An 18775-nucleotide genomic window follows, 5' to 3' on the forward strand; every position below is an offset into this window, starting at 1 on the left:
AGAGTCAGTTCCACTGTCAAACAACTCTCACTGTCAGAAAGTTTTTCCTGAGTTCTGTTGAAATTTCCTTTCTTGTAACTTGAATCCATTGGTTTGGGTCTTAGCCTCTGGAGCAGGAAGCTTGCTCCTTCTTCCATGGGACAGCCATTCAAGACAAGACAGAAGTACTGTTTTGGGGGGACAGGAGGTGGGCGGGTGTGGAGGACTCTTTGGTTCGGAATGGAGTAACTGTGCCCCTGAAGGACCAGGTGCGCAGCCTGGGAGTCATTTTGGACTCACAGCTGTCCATGGAGGCGCAGGTCAATTCTGTGTCCAGGGCAGCTGATTACCAGCTTCATCTGGTACGCAGGCTGAGACCCTACCTGCCCGCGGACTGCCTAGCCAGAGTGGTGCATGCTCTGGTTATCTCTCGCTTGGACTACTGCAATGCGCTCTTTGTGGGGCTACCTTTGAAGATGACCTGGAAACTACAACTAATCCAGAATGCGGCTTTTAGACTAGTGACTGGGAGCGGCCACCGAGACGACATAACACCGGTCTTAAAAGACCTACATTGGCTCCCAGAACATTTCTGAGCACAATTCAAAGTGTTGGTGCTGACCTTTAAAGCCCTAAACAGCCTCAGTCTACTATATCTGAAGGAGCGTCTCCACCTCCATCGTTCTACCTGGACACTGAGGTCCAGGGCTGAGGGCCTTCTGGCAGTTCCCTCACTGCGAGAAGTGAATTTACAGGGAACCAGTTAGAGGGCCTTCTCGGTAGTGGCACCCGCCCTGTGGAACGCCCTCTCACCAGATGTCAAAGAGAACAACAACTACCAGACTTTTAAAAGACATCTGAAGGCAGCCCTGTTTAGGGAAGCTTTTAATGTTTAATGGATTACTGTATTTTAATATTTTGTTGGAAGCCGTCCAGAGTGGCTGGGGAAACCCAGCCAGATGGGCAGAGTATAAATAATAAATTATTATTATTATTATTGTTATTATTATTATTCAGATATTTGAAGATGGCTATCATATCTCCTTTCAGTCTCCCCTTTTCCAGGCTAAATATACACAGTTCCCTCAACAATTCCTCTTAAGGCTTGGTTTCCAGACCCTTTTTTATCTTGGTTGCCCTCCTCTGCACACGTTCCAGCTTGTCAATGTCCTTCTTAAACTGTGGTGCCCAGAACTGGACACAGTACTCAGGTGTATTACTATTATTTCCCTTGTATGAGACACTATATTTCTGTTGATACAGCCTAGATTAGCTTTTTTTGCTGCTGTATCACACTGTTGACCCACTTTAATCTTGTGGTCTACTAAGACCCCTAGATCCTTTTCACATGTACCACTGGCAATCCAGTTGTCCCCATCTGTCTTCTGTGTAAAAATCATGAAGATCTATATGAATTTTTGTCCATGTGAATTTTGACCCATATTTGTGCACCATTTTTGCTGGAAACCTCTAGATCCATGGTTTTTATGCTTTAGTCAATGGAGTAAGATGTGACCTGTGATATGATGGTTGGGAGTGGGGGGCCAGTGGAAAATGTGCAATTTCAAGAGCATCTGGTTTACTGGCTCTGATGTGTATGAGAGCACCCTTCTTTTCGTCTTCTGATGAAGGGGGCACTGAGTATGCTGAGGCTACAATAACTTTGCAGCATTGAAGGAAGTCCTGAAGAGTACCATGTTGATCAAGAGCACCATGCTGGTGACCTGCGAAACGTATTTTGTATTTTTAAAAGACATAATGATGCCTGTCCTGCTTTCTAACTTGCATGGAGTGTGGTGAGATGGATATTGTGGAGAAAGGTATATTGTGAAGAAAGTACCGGGTATATGACATGAGAGCCAGTGTGGTGTAGTGGTTAAGAGTGGTAGACTCGTAATCTGGGGAACTGGGTTCGTTTCTCCGCTCCTCCACATGCAGCTGCTGGGTGACCTTGGGCTAGTCACACTTCTCTGAAGTCTCTCAGCCCCACTCACCTCACAGAGTGTTTGTTGTGGGGGAGGAAGGGAAAGGAGAATGTTAGCCGCTTTGAGACTCCTTCGGGTAGTGATAAAGCGGGATATCAAATCCAAACTCTTCTTCTTCCTCTTCTTCTCTCTGCATCTCTTGGTCCAGTGGAGGCTTACGGTATTGACTTGTGTATGCTTATGCTCGCCCTCCTGCTAAAGCAAGAACATTTGAAAGTCTTATCATGCAAAAAAAAGTAGTGCCACCAGAACGTCTACTATTCCTCTCTCACGTGTATCATTTCACAAGCAACGTTTGATTTGGAAAGTTGAAATTTTCCCAAGGATTTTAAATTCAAAATCATGTTGCATTTACTCAATGACAAGCCGATGCTGACATTTCCTTCTTAACTTTGTCAGCGTCAAAGAAAACTGTATACCTTGATCTCCAAATTGCAGACCTAGGCCAGAGCCTTCCTTCCTAAAATGCATGCACAAATTATTTATAGATATTAATGTACATTGCATTCTGGTAGGAAAGTGAATTCTACATAAAGAGAGAAAAGGCATTGTTCGTTTTTATTTCCAGCAAACATAAAACTATATTTACTTGCATCAGGAGCACTTTGTTTTGTTAACCTTTCTCAAACTGGCAAGCAGCTGTTCTCTTTTAAAAGTGCGTGGCTTGGCCACTGCTGATTTACTTTGCATAGTAGCTGTAAACTAAGCAGGGGATCACAGTCATTACCAAACGAGTTTTTATAGGAGCTTCCAAATGTTTAATATTCCCTTTTTTCATGAATGGATGTAATTTACACATTACATGACCCTATTTCAATATTGCTGCAAATCTCCCAAGTTAGTATGCTGGGAATAATTAAGGCTTGTTGATGTTTTTTCTAAGCACTGAAGGCGCCACTTAACTTTGGAATTGGCCCAAGTTCTCAGTAAAGGAACACTTCAAAAGTTAGTCCTCTGAATCAGCAAATCCAAGAATATGCCTTATAAAGTTATGCTGGAGGGGGGAGAAAACATATTTAAAAAATAAAACATTCAGAAAGGTTTTAATGCTCTTCTACTTCTACTTTTAATGCTTATGTGGAATTAAATCACTGGATGTATTCGTGGTCTCGTTTTGTTTAACATTTTGTTAGACTCCAGATGGCATAATTTAGTGTTCGGTATTGGTGTTTATTTTCAAAACTGAAGTCATTTGTTGAAACATGAATCATGCCAGAGATCAGTTGTTTAATAATTGCCTCATCGAGCGGATGTTTACAAAGAAAAGGTGAATCTGAGGGGGAGTGTTTCACCCTAATTGGAATACAGTCCATATGCCAATATATAAAGTAGATTCTAATTGTTTTTAAGTGTCAATCTTTCACTGTGTGCATATATGAAATATACGCCAAATTTTATTTTTTAAACATCAGCTATAAATATAATCTTTCCAATAAGGTAAGTTTAAATGAGATGTTAAAATCCATCCAATAACTTTAATAATGTCAAAAGTGTATTGCCCAGCTTGCCAAAGAGTAATGCCTTAACTCTACGCATACCATTATATTTACACCAGATTTATTGTAGTTATTTTCTTTTTCAGGGCCAAATCTTTTCGTGGGAAAAAGGTCCATGGGGAATATGACATTAAAGTTGAACAGGTATCAATTTAAGAATTTCATTTCATTTTTACATAGACTATTTTTTCCATATTTCTGTTTGCTATTATTTATTTATTTATTTATCTATCTATTTATCTATTTACATGATTTGTATACCATCCTTAGCATGATCACAGGGTGGTTAACAAAATCAAATAAGAATTTTTAAAAATCCATAAAATCGCACAATCCTTAAAATATACAACTCAATTCGTAACAGTTCATTGGATAACAATTGACTAATAGCAACAGCAGCAACTAATCCATTCATATGCTCAGGTATCTCCTTCAAACACCTGCCGAAAAAGGCGCTTCTAACCAACTGCCTAAACTGCAAAGTGTTGAGGCTGGACATCTCAGTAGGGAATTCCACATGTGAAGAGCCTCCACTAAAAAGGCCCTTTTCTGGGCCACCACACCATGTACATCATTCTGCGATGGGACCACCAAGAGGGCCTCATCTACTAATCTTAGAGCATGAGCAGGCTAACATGGAAGAAGTTGGAAGTTGGGCTTGCAGAGGTTTGGGTGCCAGACCATTAAGGGCTTTAAATGTCAAAGTAAAAACATTGAGCTGGGCTCAGAAAACAAGTGGCAATCATTTTCACTGTTTTAATATGGGAGTAATATGCTCACAGCCTGCTGCTCCCACCACCATACTTGCTGCAGCTTTTTGCACTAGATGCAGTTTTGTTGCTGCCTTCAGGGACAGCTCCACATAAAGTGCATAACAGTAGTCCAGTTTGGAGGTTGCCAGACCATAAATAACTATGGCCAGGTTATAGCTATCTAGATGGGGCCATAGTATGCTCACCGAGCCAGGGGTAGATGCTCCTAGGCCCCAAGGTCACCTGCCTGGCTTCAAGTGACAATGATGGTTCCCAAATTATGCACCTGCTCCTCCAAGGGGAGAGCAGGAAATTCTACTAACTCCCAGACACCGCTCCTGCCCATCCATGGCACTTACGTCTTGTCTGGATTCAGCTTCAGTTTTGACCCCTAGTCAGCCCATTGCTACCTCCACTCTGCCTCTCTTGGTACCAATGAAACAGGGAGACAGAGCTTACTGCAAAACGCCTGATGATTGCTCCCAGTGGTTTCCTAAATAACAACTTGTGTCATGTGTTGTTAAAATACAGTACTCGGTTTGTTGAAGAAAGAACACATGAATATCACTTGGAAATCTGTCAGGACTATGGTGAAATTACACATATACTTTTATATAAAACCAGTATAAATGCAGGCTACAGAAACTCTGCACAGCTGGTAGATCCATGACTTTCTTCTGAAGTTGTACAGTGACTAGTATCGGCCTGAAAGTTAGTTCTTATATCAACATATTATAAAAGGTGCTCAAGCGGAGCCAACACTGATCTATTAATCCAGAATTGTTTGTATGGAGTTTTCCCCCCAAGTGCACGATAACCATTTCACCTTATTTTTAAACCACACATTTGTACTTGATATGTGGTAAAAATTCTTCTTATTGTTTGGCAGAATAACAGGATACCCTGGAGACAGAATGATTTGATCAACTGTATAGATCTAAAGATAGCATTTTTTTTCTGGACACATACTGTTTCTGGCTTTCACCTGAAAAATATTTCCAGGAGTGGGAGAGGATTCTAAACAGGATTGCTAACTCGTGCCTTAAGAAAAGAACTCCTGTAGCAACTTCTAGCACCTTCTTCTGGCACACTCCTCAATGAAGGGAGAAGTTTCACATGTCCAAAGTCTTCCTTCCTTCAGATGACAGAGATAGGAGCATTAACCCTAAGTAGAGAAACAGCTTAATTAAATACGCGAAGAAGAATTTAGTCTGACACAATTGATTATGGAGGTTCTTTTTTTCTTTTCTTACAGGCACAGTTTTCAGAGGTCAATTTGATAGCTCATGCTGATGGCAATTATGCTGTTGACATGCAGGCGTTCCGAAATGGCACTAAAGTTGTTAGGTAAGTTGTTTTCTTTCCCCTCCTCATAAAAACTGAAATTAACTTAAAGCAGTCGAAAACTACCATATTGCTAAAACCAACAATGTTCTGTGGAATTATTAAATTAGATCAGCATTTAGCCAGAGGCGAAACTAGGCTTTATTCCACCTTGGTCAAATGACTCTGTTTGCCCTCACCCACCCACATGCATTTGCTTACACACACACATAGGCTGGCAGCCTCAATAGCACCCCAGTGGAGGCTTCACCTGGGCCAGGCAATCAATCAATAAAGCAAGCAAGCAAGCCCCCCCCCCCAACCTGGTAGCTATGACTGATTTAGCAAACTCTGTTTTGATCACTTTGTAACTTGTAAAGCAAAAGAACAACTCTTAATAGCAATGAGACATAGCAATGAAATTAGCTTTGGACAAATTTATTTTTCAAATGATAAAAATATTTTCTGAAACTGTTTATTCTTTTGGTTAGGGTATTTGACTCATGTTGCTTGTTTCTTTAAAGGTGATTTAGTTTTTTTGGAAGCTTACCTCCAATACTATTCAAAACTTCCTGTCTTTGCAGAACTGATGATTCATTATAATAAAAAAAAAATCCTTCCAGTAGCACCTTAGAGACCAACTAAGTTTGTTATTGGTATGAGCTTTCGTGTGCATGCACACTTCTTCAGATACACTGAAACAGAAGTCACCAGACCCTTATATATACTACGGCAGACCAACACGGCTGCCTACCTGTAAATGCCATTATATTAAAGTCATCTACTATGCTGTACTAAGAAAGGTTTATTAGGTGTTGCCCCTGTTCCTTTGAAATAAATAGGAGAGGGAAGGAACCCCACAAATAACAAATGGTGCTGTGATGCACCAGTGATTAATACATACAAAGGGCTCATTGCAGGGAGTTGGACTAGAAGACTCTCGGGAACCCTTCCAACCCTACAGTTTTATGATTCTATGATTCACTGCTCCTGGAGGGATCCCCATACCAGAATCTTATTCTTCCCATTATTCTTCCCTTTCCTGCTTGGAGCATACATATCATGATGCCAAGGTATTATTGGAAGCAGTTAGTTCAGCTGGTTAAAGCGTGGTGCTGATAATGCCAAGGTTGTGGGTTCAGTTCCCATGTGGGCCAGCTGCATATTCCTGCATTGCAGGGAGATGGTTCTCAGGGTCCCTTCCAGCTTTACATTTCTGTGACACGTGAACAACGCTCTGAATAGTGCTTTCATTTCTGCTGCAATGGGACATGGGGAAGCTAGAGCTCTGGCATGACCTATGTGGATCTTTCCTTGCATCAGGGTTATTTATGCCTTCAATACAGCTAGACCAAGCCCATAGTAATTCAAAAGGCTAGCAAATATTTCTGCTGATTAAATGTTACATTAAATTACCAAACTGTGCATGAGCTGTAAATATAATCAGGGAGGAACAATGTATTGATTTATAAAGATATTGCAGAACATATCTAAAAAATGATGGGTGAAAAAGGTTTTATTTTTTATTTTTAAAAAGATTATTTGAAATTCAGTTGCACTCCCAAGGATTTCTGCTTCAGAATTGATTCACATGCACTTCTGTGGTATAGCTGATGATTCCATGTGATTCCCATACCATAATTGCAATGTCTGAAATTAGGAAACAAATAGTGGTCATAGGTGATGCGGTTAACTGCCATTTTCTGGCATTGTCTTTTTCTAGGGGGCAGCAGTAGTGCAGTATTTATGACAGCTGCCCAACTCACCTGGTTTCTCATTCCAGATGTAACTACTCTGATGTGAATTTTTTGAGATCTAGGAAATAGAGTACAATAGAGTCGCTTTGACCATGAATAACAAGAGGAAGAGGATCAGAGCCATAAGTTTCTTCCTGCACGCTGAGAAGTCTAATTGGGAAGCCCATTGCAAAGGATTGAAATGAAAGCAAGGCATGTCTATCAACATCACAAATGTTAGAGAATCACTCTATATCATAATTCACTGATTCTCAGCCCACTTGTGCTGGGACCAGTAACCTGGCAGGAATGTTTGCTGACCTAATAAGAGGGGAAATGACTATATTGCTTGTAAGAGGAGAAATGGCTCAGTAGCACTCAGATGCTCCAAAAAGCTACCATATTATAGGGTAACCTGCCATCTTGTATCTCTATCTCCTTGCTCTATCATTCAACCTCCTTTTATCTATTTGTTGTCTCCTAACATCCTATATTTTGTGCTCCTAATTCTCATACCTTATCACCTCAGTCCTGGCACTTATTTCCAACAACCCCAAGATGTTTTCTGCTTCTTTCTTAATAATTGTAGTTTATAGGTACAGAGTGCTTTACTAAATGCTGCCCTACAGGTGATTGCCCCAGTGTCCCAGGCAATAAAAATTATTCTGATTGTTCTTTCCTTTTCATACAGGTGTTGGCTTTTCCCTTTAGTTATCTAAGTAATATGGTGTATTAGGAACAAATATCAAAGATACGGTTTTCAGTGAGCATGCAGTTGCTAGATCAGAGCTGCATCACTATAGATTATAAGAGATGTCACTTGGGTAGACCAGGTAAAGCTGGGGAATCTGGAGCTTCTTCACTTGGATGTGCACCCTAGTCTTAAGCATACTTAGTCAGAAGAAACTCCCATTGATTTCAGTGGGCTTGCTTCCAAGTGAGCATGAATAGGACCACAGCTTTAATAACACAAATCATTGAAAGAAGAACACTGGGTTTATGGGGAGGGGGGAATCCCCTGACTTTCAGTGCAAAACGGTTCATATGAAAAAATATAGTAACCTTTGTTCTCTTACATTTTCTTATGTTTGTATTACTTTCATTTATAAGAAAAATAGCTTGTGGAAGAAATGTTTAAATTCTCTTATTCTCCTTAGATCATTCAGGCCCGACTTCGTTCTTGTTCGACAGCACTCGTTCGGCATGGCAGAAAATGAAGACTTCCGTAACTTAATCATCGGGATGCATTATGCTGGCATCCCTAGCGTTAACTCCCTAGAGTCAATCTTCAACTTCTGTGACAAGCCCTGGGTGGTAAGTTGACAGAAATTCCCGAGTTCGAAGACAACCGTCGCTTTGAATTGGAAGGTTGGGGAAAATGAAGGAGCTGTTTTGTGTGATGCATGACAAATCTGACCATCTAGATTTTTTAAAACATTAGTTAACACTATATTAGTCCAATGGTGGGCTCATTAATTACCCTAAGAGCTATAATTTTAATTTCTCATGTGAAAATACAAAACACTTTTACTGTATGCTGTTTCGTTCCTTTATTATGTTTTTATTGTCTTTACTCTAAAGAGCTCAAGGTGGTGTACCATGTTCACATCTCCCTGCCCCCTGGCTAATTTTTATTTATACAAAAAAAATCTTTTTTGATGTGCGTTGGACGAGTGGAGGTTTGAACTTGTGCCTGTCTAGTCTGAGTCCAACACTCAAACGACTACACCACATTTGCTCCAAGTGGCAGTCCATTTGTAGCCAAAATAGTGCCATCAGCGCAGAAAGAGCAATCAGAAGGTTTGGGGGGCACCCCAAGGTTTGCAGAAATACAAACATTTTAAGGAGGTACAAAAGCTTAAAGGGGACCCTCCTCCTCCTCCACCCCCCCATAAAAAGCCATCCCATTAAGGGCTACACATTCTCAGTGGCCATATAATGCTCAGTGGATGAAGTGACTGGAGGTGGGGAGTTGGGAGAACAGTAAACGGGAGAGAAGGAGAATAGAATTGAATAGAACTGAGCATCTTGGAATGGGACATGGCTGTCTAAACCCTGAATGGGAACACTCCACACTACATGTGTGCAGATCCCACTGGTAGATATTATCAACATAAATTGCACCTGCTGTGTGTAGAGCCCTCATCTTTCTCAATTTTGTTACATCTTCCTGCTGCTCTTCCTTGAGGTCTCTGTGTGTGCATGCTGTAGTGCCCATAGAATCACTTCTGCAATCAGAAAGTTAATGTGAGGTGATAAGCTTTTTAGGATGCCTTTGCCTTAGAGCAAGCTCTTTAAAAATGCTGGCATTAAGGACAAAACCAGTTATACTTGAATTCAGCATTTTTCTTCCTTAGGCTTCTCAGTCGACATTCCTGCTATTGTTTTAAAAGGTTGCTAGCATTTGGGACTAGCCATGCATGCCCTTATCATTTAAAACCAGAATGCTTTTATCTTTCTTCACCCAGCCCTTTGCATAAGAAACTGGCTTTATAGATTTACAACATAAAATTGAAGAGCTGGAACATGCCAGTCTGAATGAAAGCATAAATGTCTGAGTGTTGAGCTGGTAGGATGGGTTTATGCTATAAAAATTTACTACCAGCTTGTCATTTATGAATAAATTTATCATTTATCACATTTTATGAAATCATGTTTTACTGAATGGCTGGGTAGGTCCTTTTTAGAGATACGGCATGCGGAAGTTCTAATATTTTTTGTCACGTTTTAGCAACAGATTTTGGCTCTTTAAAATGCATTTATTTATTTATACCCCACCTTTTCTCATAGGAGCTCCAAGTGGTCTCCACCCCCAACCACCATCCTATCCTTGCAATAACCCTTTGAGGTCTGTTAAGCTTAGAGATCACTGGGACGCAGGTGGCACTGTGGTCTAAACCACTGAGCCTAGGGCTTGCTGATCAGAAGGTCAGCGGTTCAAATCCCCGTGACAGGGTGAGCCCCTGTTGCTTGGTTCCCGCTCTTGCCAACCTAGCAGTTTGAAAGCACGTCAAAGTGCAAGTAGATAAATAGGTACCACTCCGGCGGGAAGGTCAACGGTGTTTCCGAGTCCTGCTCTGGTTTCGCCAGAAGCGGCTTAGTCATGCTTGCCACATGACCCGGAAAAACTGTCAGCAGACAAACGTTGGCTCCCTCAGCCAGTAAAGCGAGATGAGCGCCACAACCCCAGAGTCATTCATGACAGGACTTAACTGTCAGGGGTCCTTTACCTTTAAGCTTACAGATAGAGATTAGCACATTATGAGCTTCATACATGAGTGAAGATTTCAACCTGGGTCTCCTTTTTGATAGGGATCTTTGCTTTCTGTCTGGGTTTTTTTGTGGGGGGGGGGGCGCGTTCCAAGCATCAACAATTTTTCTTCTGTGAAATAGATATTTTCTGGTACCCACAGCAACATTGAATGTAAAAATGACAAGTGATCTGTCAACTCCAAAATACCCTAGAGCAGTTATGGGGAATATGTGGGTCCTACAGATGCTATCCTCTAACTTCTATCACCCCTGAGCATTAGCTATACCCGCTGAGGCCTATGGGAGATGGAGTCCAATATCTGGAGGGCCACATATTCCCGCCCTGGCCCTTGACAATAAATAATGCATATTCTTAATCCATGGATACCACTCTCACCAGACCCTGGAATAAGGAATAGAACATACCAAGCTGCATTAACAGAACTGAGAGAACATATACAATAATTCCAGTAATCTCCATACAATCTATATTTTTTAAAAAAGGAAAGCAGCACCTTTCAGATCAATAGAACTTCAGTCAACACAAAACTTACAGAATGCAAAAAAAAGGGGGGGAGGATTAGTATGGCAGTAAGCTCATTTTATTCAAAAGCCGTAAGAGCTGGCTGAGTATCCCACCAAGATAATGACTGAGAAGGGGTGCACATATAACCTTTCATCCCATAGAGCATCAAAGTATGTAAAAGAGTAACCAAAATGATCAGGGAGCTGGAGCAACACCTCTACATGAAAAGGTTAAAATGTTGGCAACTGTTTTATTGGGAGCCAGGGGGAAGCAACTCAGGAGGAACATGGTAAACATATATAATGATATTATTCATGGTACGGAGAAGATGGAGAGAGACAAATTATATGATTGTTGTCTGCTGCTTCCAGGACCAGAGGCAGTCAACCCATAAGGGATTCCGAAGTTCATTCTGCACTCTCCTTTTGTACTTGGAAGGAGTTTCCCACTAGTGCAGTTTCCCACTCAGATTGAAGCTGCAACTGCAGTTCTGCTATTTGCTCTCTCTTCCTCCCTCCTGCAGCAGTCTGAGAGAGACTCCACTGGAAAGTTCTGTGCTCATTTTTGTGTGTGGAAGCAAGACATGAGGCCATTTCCCATTTAGGTGTAATTACTTAAATGCTGTATATTAGGGAGAGAAATGTCCTATTCTGTTTCATGGCACATGCTTATATTTAAATGCACGTGAATAAAACTAAAATAGTAAGACTGTTATTATCTAAGTCTCTAATTATAGCATTAGCATTCAGTGTACCATATACCTAGGGATTTCACTCAAAGCTACAATGTTCCGCTCTTAGGATAACAAAATATATCTTGCACATTCTTTTATTATCAAATGAAAGAGCTCTCTTGCCAAGTGCTTACTATTATCTGTACAAAGCATTGGTGGTACACATAAAGATTTCAGCTGACAATCCCTTCCTCTCACTCGAGAAAAGCTCTTTAATAGATGAAAAGACAGCTTTTATATGAGAAAGGTAAGAATACAAAGTGCTAGCAATACAAAGAAAATGCACTAAGAACAAGAATTCTCACAGTAAAATCTATGAAGACATTGAACTATCAAGCACAGTCGTCCTCATACATCATAGAATCACAGAAAGTGATCCATTTCCCCAAAGAAAAAGTAGATAGATGGTTGCAAACAGAACCAAAGATGTTTAATCCACCCCCCCGCCCCATTTTTCTTCCCTGTTATTTTTATACTTAAAAACAAATCACATAGATAACATCACTCGAACTGAATAATATTCAAATGAATCATATTCATTTTCTTTTTTGATCAAAGAACAGATGTTGTAAAATCTCTTGTGCTAGAAATTTTCTGAAGTATAAGCATAGATGTTGCTAGTATATGTTATTGTTGTTTCTTATAAACGTCAGATGTTTAGTTACCAGGCAAAACACAATTACCATAACATTCTCCCATATTGATTTGTGTTATTTTTTCTTTATTACCACACATACAGTTGAAATGAAAATAGCTCTAGAGGGGACTTGAAACACTAGTTATTAGCTTGAAGAGATCTTCTCATTCTGGTTTCCCACCATTTCGTAGACTATGCCATATTTAAAATTGATTCAGAGTCCTAAGTTGCTAGTGCTGTTTCTTCCTGCTAATATGTTGAAGTGACAAATCTTTAACTTATGCTTATCATTCATGTTTTGTGTCATTGTGCATCCAGCTGAACTATGTGGGCTGGCGGCAGAAAATTCTCTGTTGGAGGCTCAACATTTTTGTTAATGGAGAATTAAGTGTGTGATTAGAGCATAGCATGATCCTCAACTCCAATGTTGCTGTGGCTCTGGAGGGCTGTTGATTCTGCTGAGAGAAGTCCCACAAAGATAGCTGCTGTGATTACAAGGATGTTGTTGTTGCAACTGAGATTTCATAGTTTGAAGACTGGAAATGAGGGCATATGGAATTAAGTTCTCCTTCATAGGTGTATGAGAATTGCCTTAAAAACCTGTTGAATGGCTGGTGGTTTTGCAATCTTATAAAATAATCCCATAGGAAAAATGCACTGAAATTCTCCTATTTGGAACACTGATTCTAAATTCTTCTACATTGGGGCGAGAAATTAGGTCCAGCATGGGTCCTGGTTTGGCCTATGATGCCACTCTCAAACAAGCATTCCCAGCTGCCCCACACCTGAACATTGGCACTTAAAGCTGTCAATTGTTCCACGGTAAGCAGGACTGTGACAGGGTGCCCCACTGGGATGAGCTGCACTGTATAAAATCTGTGCAGAAGTGTGTCAGATGAGCAATGCTAATACCCAGTGCTGATATCCAATGCACATTTCTAAATTTAAGTGCCATTAATTTAATGTGGGATAATCGGTACTGGAGAAATTTGAAAGGGCTTCCTAGATCGGAGGTATCCCTCACAGAAACCCCAAAGGAAATGATGCAGGCTCCAAGTAAAAAGAATAGGCCTTTATTGAATACAAATATACTTATGGTCAGGCTCCTTCAAAATCATAGAGAGGCCATGAAGAGCTGTATCCAAAGCAATGATTCTTATACACTCCCAGGTTACACATGTGATTTACATTCACCATTCAAAGAATCACAGCAGTCTACCCATAGCGGTTGCAACCCAGTGTCATCATCCTGAACCAATCAAAATCATTTAGCTCCTCATTGTAATATCAGTCAATTACATATAATCATTTTTCGGTGTCTTTCTTTATTAAGACTTTGTCTAATTTCCCTGTTCATTAAATGTCTCCCAATATCCTTTTTTATCTATCTACAAAACAATTCAAGATTAAGCATAACTGGCATGACTAGTTGATTCTCTTTTCATGTGTATATTGGTCACCATGGATTCTATCAGTTTATTCTTTTCTGTGTTCCAAAACGAACATTCAATAATACAATACTTAAAAGCAGCTTGTTGTATACTGTAAAAAGTAGGCACAGGCCTTTTTAGTTTAGCTAGGCCATAGGCTCAAAAGAAAATGGAATTGCCAAAACAATTCAGGTATATGAAATTATTATTTTCTCCATCATTTGCAATTGTATATTTTACTTTTTATGCATTCTTTTTCTGTAGGTGGGTATTCAGAATATGGTAAACTAGAAGGGATCTTTTAACAGGCTCTTGGATTTTTGATAAATAGTAATTATGGTGCTGAATAACAGTGCTGAAGTAATTTTGAGCTTTGAGCTTAGAATTCTGTTTATTTTCTTTTGCAGTTTGCTCAGTTGGTGTCCATCTACAGAACCTTGGGACCAGAGAAGTTCCCTTTAATTGAGCAAACCTTTTATCCCAATCACAAGGAAATGGTAGGTGTGAATAACAAACATAAATACCAGTTGATTCTATGTAGTAGGGAAAGGAGCTATAATAATGCATGATTCACATTATAGCTCTGCCCACCAGCTATTACTTGATATCAAATGCTACTTAAAAGTTGGTTTCATCCAACAGACTTTAACTTGGTTAACTACCCAGCTGAAATATCTAAAGTTCTGAAAATGGGGAAAACATTATTTAACAGACTTTAAAAATAAACCCTTAAAAACATTGAAATGAAAGATGTACTTTCTGGAGAAGAATTCAACGTAGCTGTCACTGACTCATCCTCAAATGCTGTTGTGGTTTTTGAGTGCATTTGATTCATGGATTGCTGTTAACAATTGGTTTCTGTGATTATACACATGTTCAGCTTTATACTAACAAGCATTTCTCCTCTCACTTTCCAATACGCCATCAAGTATGTGATAAAATAATGGACTACTGGAAAGGAAGCCTGGAGTGGCTTCCCACATCCTCTTATTTCTCCAGACCAATGAATGTAGTGGTTTGAATGTGAGTAGGAAGGATATTTTAGGATGAGAGTGTCATTCTGGGAGAAATCTTTCCCCATCCCATCTTAGTTGAGATAACAAAAGAAAACCACCACTGGGCAGGAAACAAACAAGCAAATAAAAAAAATGGGTGGACCTAATCAACCAAAAATTAGTAGCCACCAGGAGAGTGTTCAGACTTGCATCTGAAACTCAGTGCAACACCAGGAAAATCACCCACTCTCTTCCATACCTCCAAGTTTGGACCAGGGAAGTGCAGCACTTCCTCTGATTGTGCTGCAGAGGAAGCCCAAGCCCCGTTCCCCAGACTGAAGAGGGGTGGGATGATCCTGCACAGCTAGGAAGCCTTGGGAAGCTTGTGCAGTTGCAGGGACAATTGCTGCCGCCACCACCGCAGCTCTGAACTTGTTTTGTTGAGCTGTGAGTGTCTCAGAAGTGCACCAGCAAAAACAACAAACACCCACTGTCCTTTTTCAGTTCTGGAATGGAAAACCGGGGCTTGTTTGGCACTGTATTTCTGTAAGCAAGTCTCAACTTTCCACCCAACCTAGAAGCTGGAGACAAGCAAAGAAGTCTGTGGACCTCTGAATCGCAACACAACTGTGAGGATGATCCTTCCCAGTTCCATTGATGGAAGGAAGTCTGTGGTTTGTCATGCTTGCCAGAGAGTTGTGGTAGACAAACCACAGTAGGACTACTGAGATGAATTGTAGTTTGAGGAAGTCATTGTTGACTTTAGACAGATAGAGAACAGTCTGTGTTGGTATCAATGGTGGTACTATTTTGAAAAGCCTGCTATAGAATAGATGCTATGCACTGGAAGAGTAGCATTGTTAAATGTTAAATTGTTAAATGTACAGTACAGGAATCACAAACTGGAAAATACAAAATTTGCTGTGTGGGTGGTTGAAACACCATTTCATACTGCAAGTGCTTGTTTTTTTTCCTCCTCCAGCTCTGGCAGATTCAGTGATGGTGTTGTTTTTTTTCAAAGAGTACAAGAGAAGCAGAATGAGGAGCACTTTACAGATACACTCTGTTACTGTGGTGTTTGCTCTGAAATATAAATGACAAATACATAATCCTGAGTGTTTAGGAACACGTGTCTTGCCCTTTATATGCCATATATTTAATCTGAATCTCCTTGGAATTTGGGCTGTGTTGGAAAGATTGCTAGCTTCTCTGATTTGTATTCTTAGCATGTCTCTCACTTGCCTTACGAGCAAATGAGGTAGGCTTTGGAAAATCCTCTGCTATAGCCAGAAATTTCTAGTTAACAATAGGTAATACAAGTTCTGTATTCATGAAGCTCCTAAGGCTGCAAGCCTAATCTCATTTACCTGGGAGTAAGGCCTATTGAATTTAATAGGACTTACTTCTGGATAGTATTACACTGTAGATTACATACCTGGGTGTTTCCCAACAGCATATGGGCTAGAAACTTGCATTCGAATGAATGAATTTCTAAATTAGATTCTCTGCTAAAAAAGTACATGACAGAATATGCCTAGCCCTTTCTATTGATTCAAAATATTTTATTATTAAACAACTAGGGCCTTAAAAAAAATTCTATACCATAAAAAGTGATTTGTAGCATAGTCCTAGATATGTTTACTTGGAAGTATGGCTCCTTAAATTCAGTGCAACTTCCCAGTAAAAATGCATTCTAATACATATTTACCTATAAGTCCCTCTGAGCATAGTGTGGCTAACTTCTGCATAAACATACATAGGATTGCACTATGTGTTCAGGATTGCAATGCTAGTTGAATTTGGTTTTCTGATGTTTACCTGACATTCCTGAGTCTGAAATATTCACTTACAAGATAGTAAAAGAATGTGTGTCCTCTTTTCTATGCCAACACCACAAAGTCATGATATCTCAATAAAATTATTTTGCTGGCTGATAAAATGTCTGATTAATATTCTGTATGATATATGAATATAAACATGACCATGGTTCTTCATCTGCACATGTATTCTTTTATTATGGACATTTCACATAAGCAATGATGACTGTAAATTTGAAGATTCTTCCTGTTGTGATTCTTTTTCTCTGAGGGAGACTTTGTAAAGGCAGTGACTTGGAAAACAGTTGATGCAGAATGACAGATAGATTTTGCAGTTTCTGTGAAAAGCTTAGCTGCTGTTGTGGGATGATCCAGAGAGAGGCAGAGGGGATTGTCACTAGTAATGTTGGAGCCAAACCACAGTACTTAAAGACGTTGTCTAGGCAGATTTTTTTTGTGATGTTTCAAGAGTTTCTCACAGTTCCCTTCCCCTCAACAACTTGCTGTTCAGAATTTTATACCAGAGTATTCTGAGGCTCTAAGTTTGAAGCTGATCAATCGGATATACTTGTATTCCTCTAGAAAAGTCTTGTGTTCTGTTTTCCCTCTAAAAAGCAGTAAACTGCAATTGCACAAAGATAGCACTCTTCTTAACTGCTTCAGTAGATAGCTTTTAAAAATTAGCATTTTTTAGTTTTAAATGCTTATTGCTGCTAGGATAAAAGCTTGGCAATTTCCTTGATGTATTTTCACATTTACCTAAGGAAATCAGCAGTTACAAATTGACCCATGCTGCAGATTGAAATAATAGATGAGGAAATGTTGGGATTTATTTTTCAAGGAAATTACATGACTTGCTTTGTAGGTACTTGCTTTGAAGTACCTGCTATCTACTATGTAATTTATGGGATTAAAAAGTCACATGCATGATACAGTAGAATAGGCTTGCTATATTTAGTCTTACACTGAATAACTTGTTTCACACAAAAAACCATATATAAATGTTGATCAAAAATCCATTTTGGAAAATGAAAGATATTTTTTTCAGAAAAAATAATGTGAGTTATATGCCTGTTGAAGCCAATGTTTCAGTGCCAAAGGGCTTAGAATGAAAACTTGTGCTACTATATATATATATATATATATTCATTTTCTATGGAGTCACATTTCTGGGAATTGTTGTGGCACAACAAACAAGTTGACTTCTACATTCTGCAAAATCTATAGCATATTCAGCTGTTTAAACATTGTTTTAGGAAGTAGATATCCTTCATAGCATGTTTCTACATAACAGTATGGTCCTAAGCATGCTTACTGAGTAGCAAGTCCCATTGTATCCTAAAAGGTGCCTGGGGCTGCAACATATGGATCTGTCCCACTGCCTCATAATGCAGTTTGCAAAACAGGTGGAGAACAGTGGCATCTCCACTGGATTATGAAATAGTCAGAGATGCTCATGGTCAAGGCAGAACATTGTTCCTGCTTCCTCTTTTATGGTGTATCTATAGAAACAAATTTATGAGCTGGGGTGAATGCACAGGTCATAGGAAGTTGTTTTATACTGAATCAGACCATTGGTCCATCTAGCTCAGCATTGTGTACTCTGGCTGGTAACATCTCTGTACCTTATCATGCAGGAGCCTTTGCTTAGCTGCCTCTGGACCTGGGACCTTTTGCATGCAGGGCAGATGTTGTATTACTGAGCTGCAGTCTGTGCAAATTCTGCTGTAAAACGGTGGTGGACAGAGAATAGGTATCAATAATTAGGAACTACAAGCAGGTCAGTAGCCAGATCACCATCAAGGGATGTCATTAGAAGGTTAGCACCTCTTTAATCGCCTGCTCCAGAAGTTAGGACCCAAACCAGTCGCTTCAAGTTACAAGAAAAGAGATTCTGGCTAAACACCAGGAAGAACTTTCTGACGGTAAGGGCTGTTCTACAGTGAAACAGACTCCCTCAGGAGGCTGTGGATACTCTTTCATTGGAGGTTTTTAGCAGAGGTTGTATGGCCACCTGTCATGGATGCTTTAGTTGGGTTTCCTGCATTGGAAGGGGCTGGGCTAGATGACTCTCAAGATTCCTTACAGTTCTAAGATTCTATGAATGTAGAACT

The 18775-nt window shown here is 39.9% G+C and overlaps 1 protein-coding gene across 1 annotated transcript in view; it reads left to right on the forward strand.

Moving 5' to 3' along the window:
* SYN2 (synapsin II) overlaps window positions 1–18775 on the forward strand; it is a 145786-nt gene that overhangs the window by 63739 nt on the left and 63272 nt on the right. The window contains exons 2-5 of the mRNA XM_053377672.1: window positions 3547–3604; window positions 5468–5559; window positions 8429–8585; window positions 14257–14346. Coding sequence (XP_053233647.1) covers window positions 3547–3604; window positions 5468–5559; window positions 8429–8585; window positions 14257–14346 — 397 coding nt within the window. The remainder of the gene's footprint in view (window positions 1–3546; window positions 3605–5467; window positions 5560–8428; window positions 8586–14256; window positions 14347–18775) is intronic.

The sequence above is a fragment of the Podarcis raffonei genome, chromosome 2 (genome assembly GCF_027172205.1).
Source record: "Podarcis raffonei isolate rPodRaf1 chromosome 2, rPodRaf1.pri, whole genome shotgun sequence".
In the NCBI taxonomy this organism is placed as follows: Eukaryota; Metazoa; Chordata; class Lepidosauria; order Squamata; family Lacertidae; genus Podarcis; species Podarcis raffonei.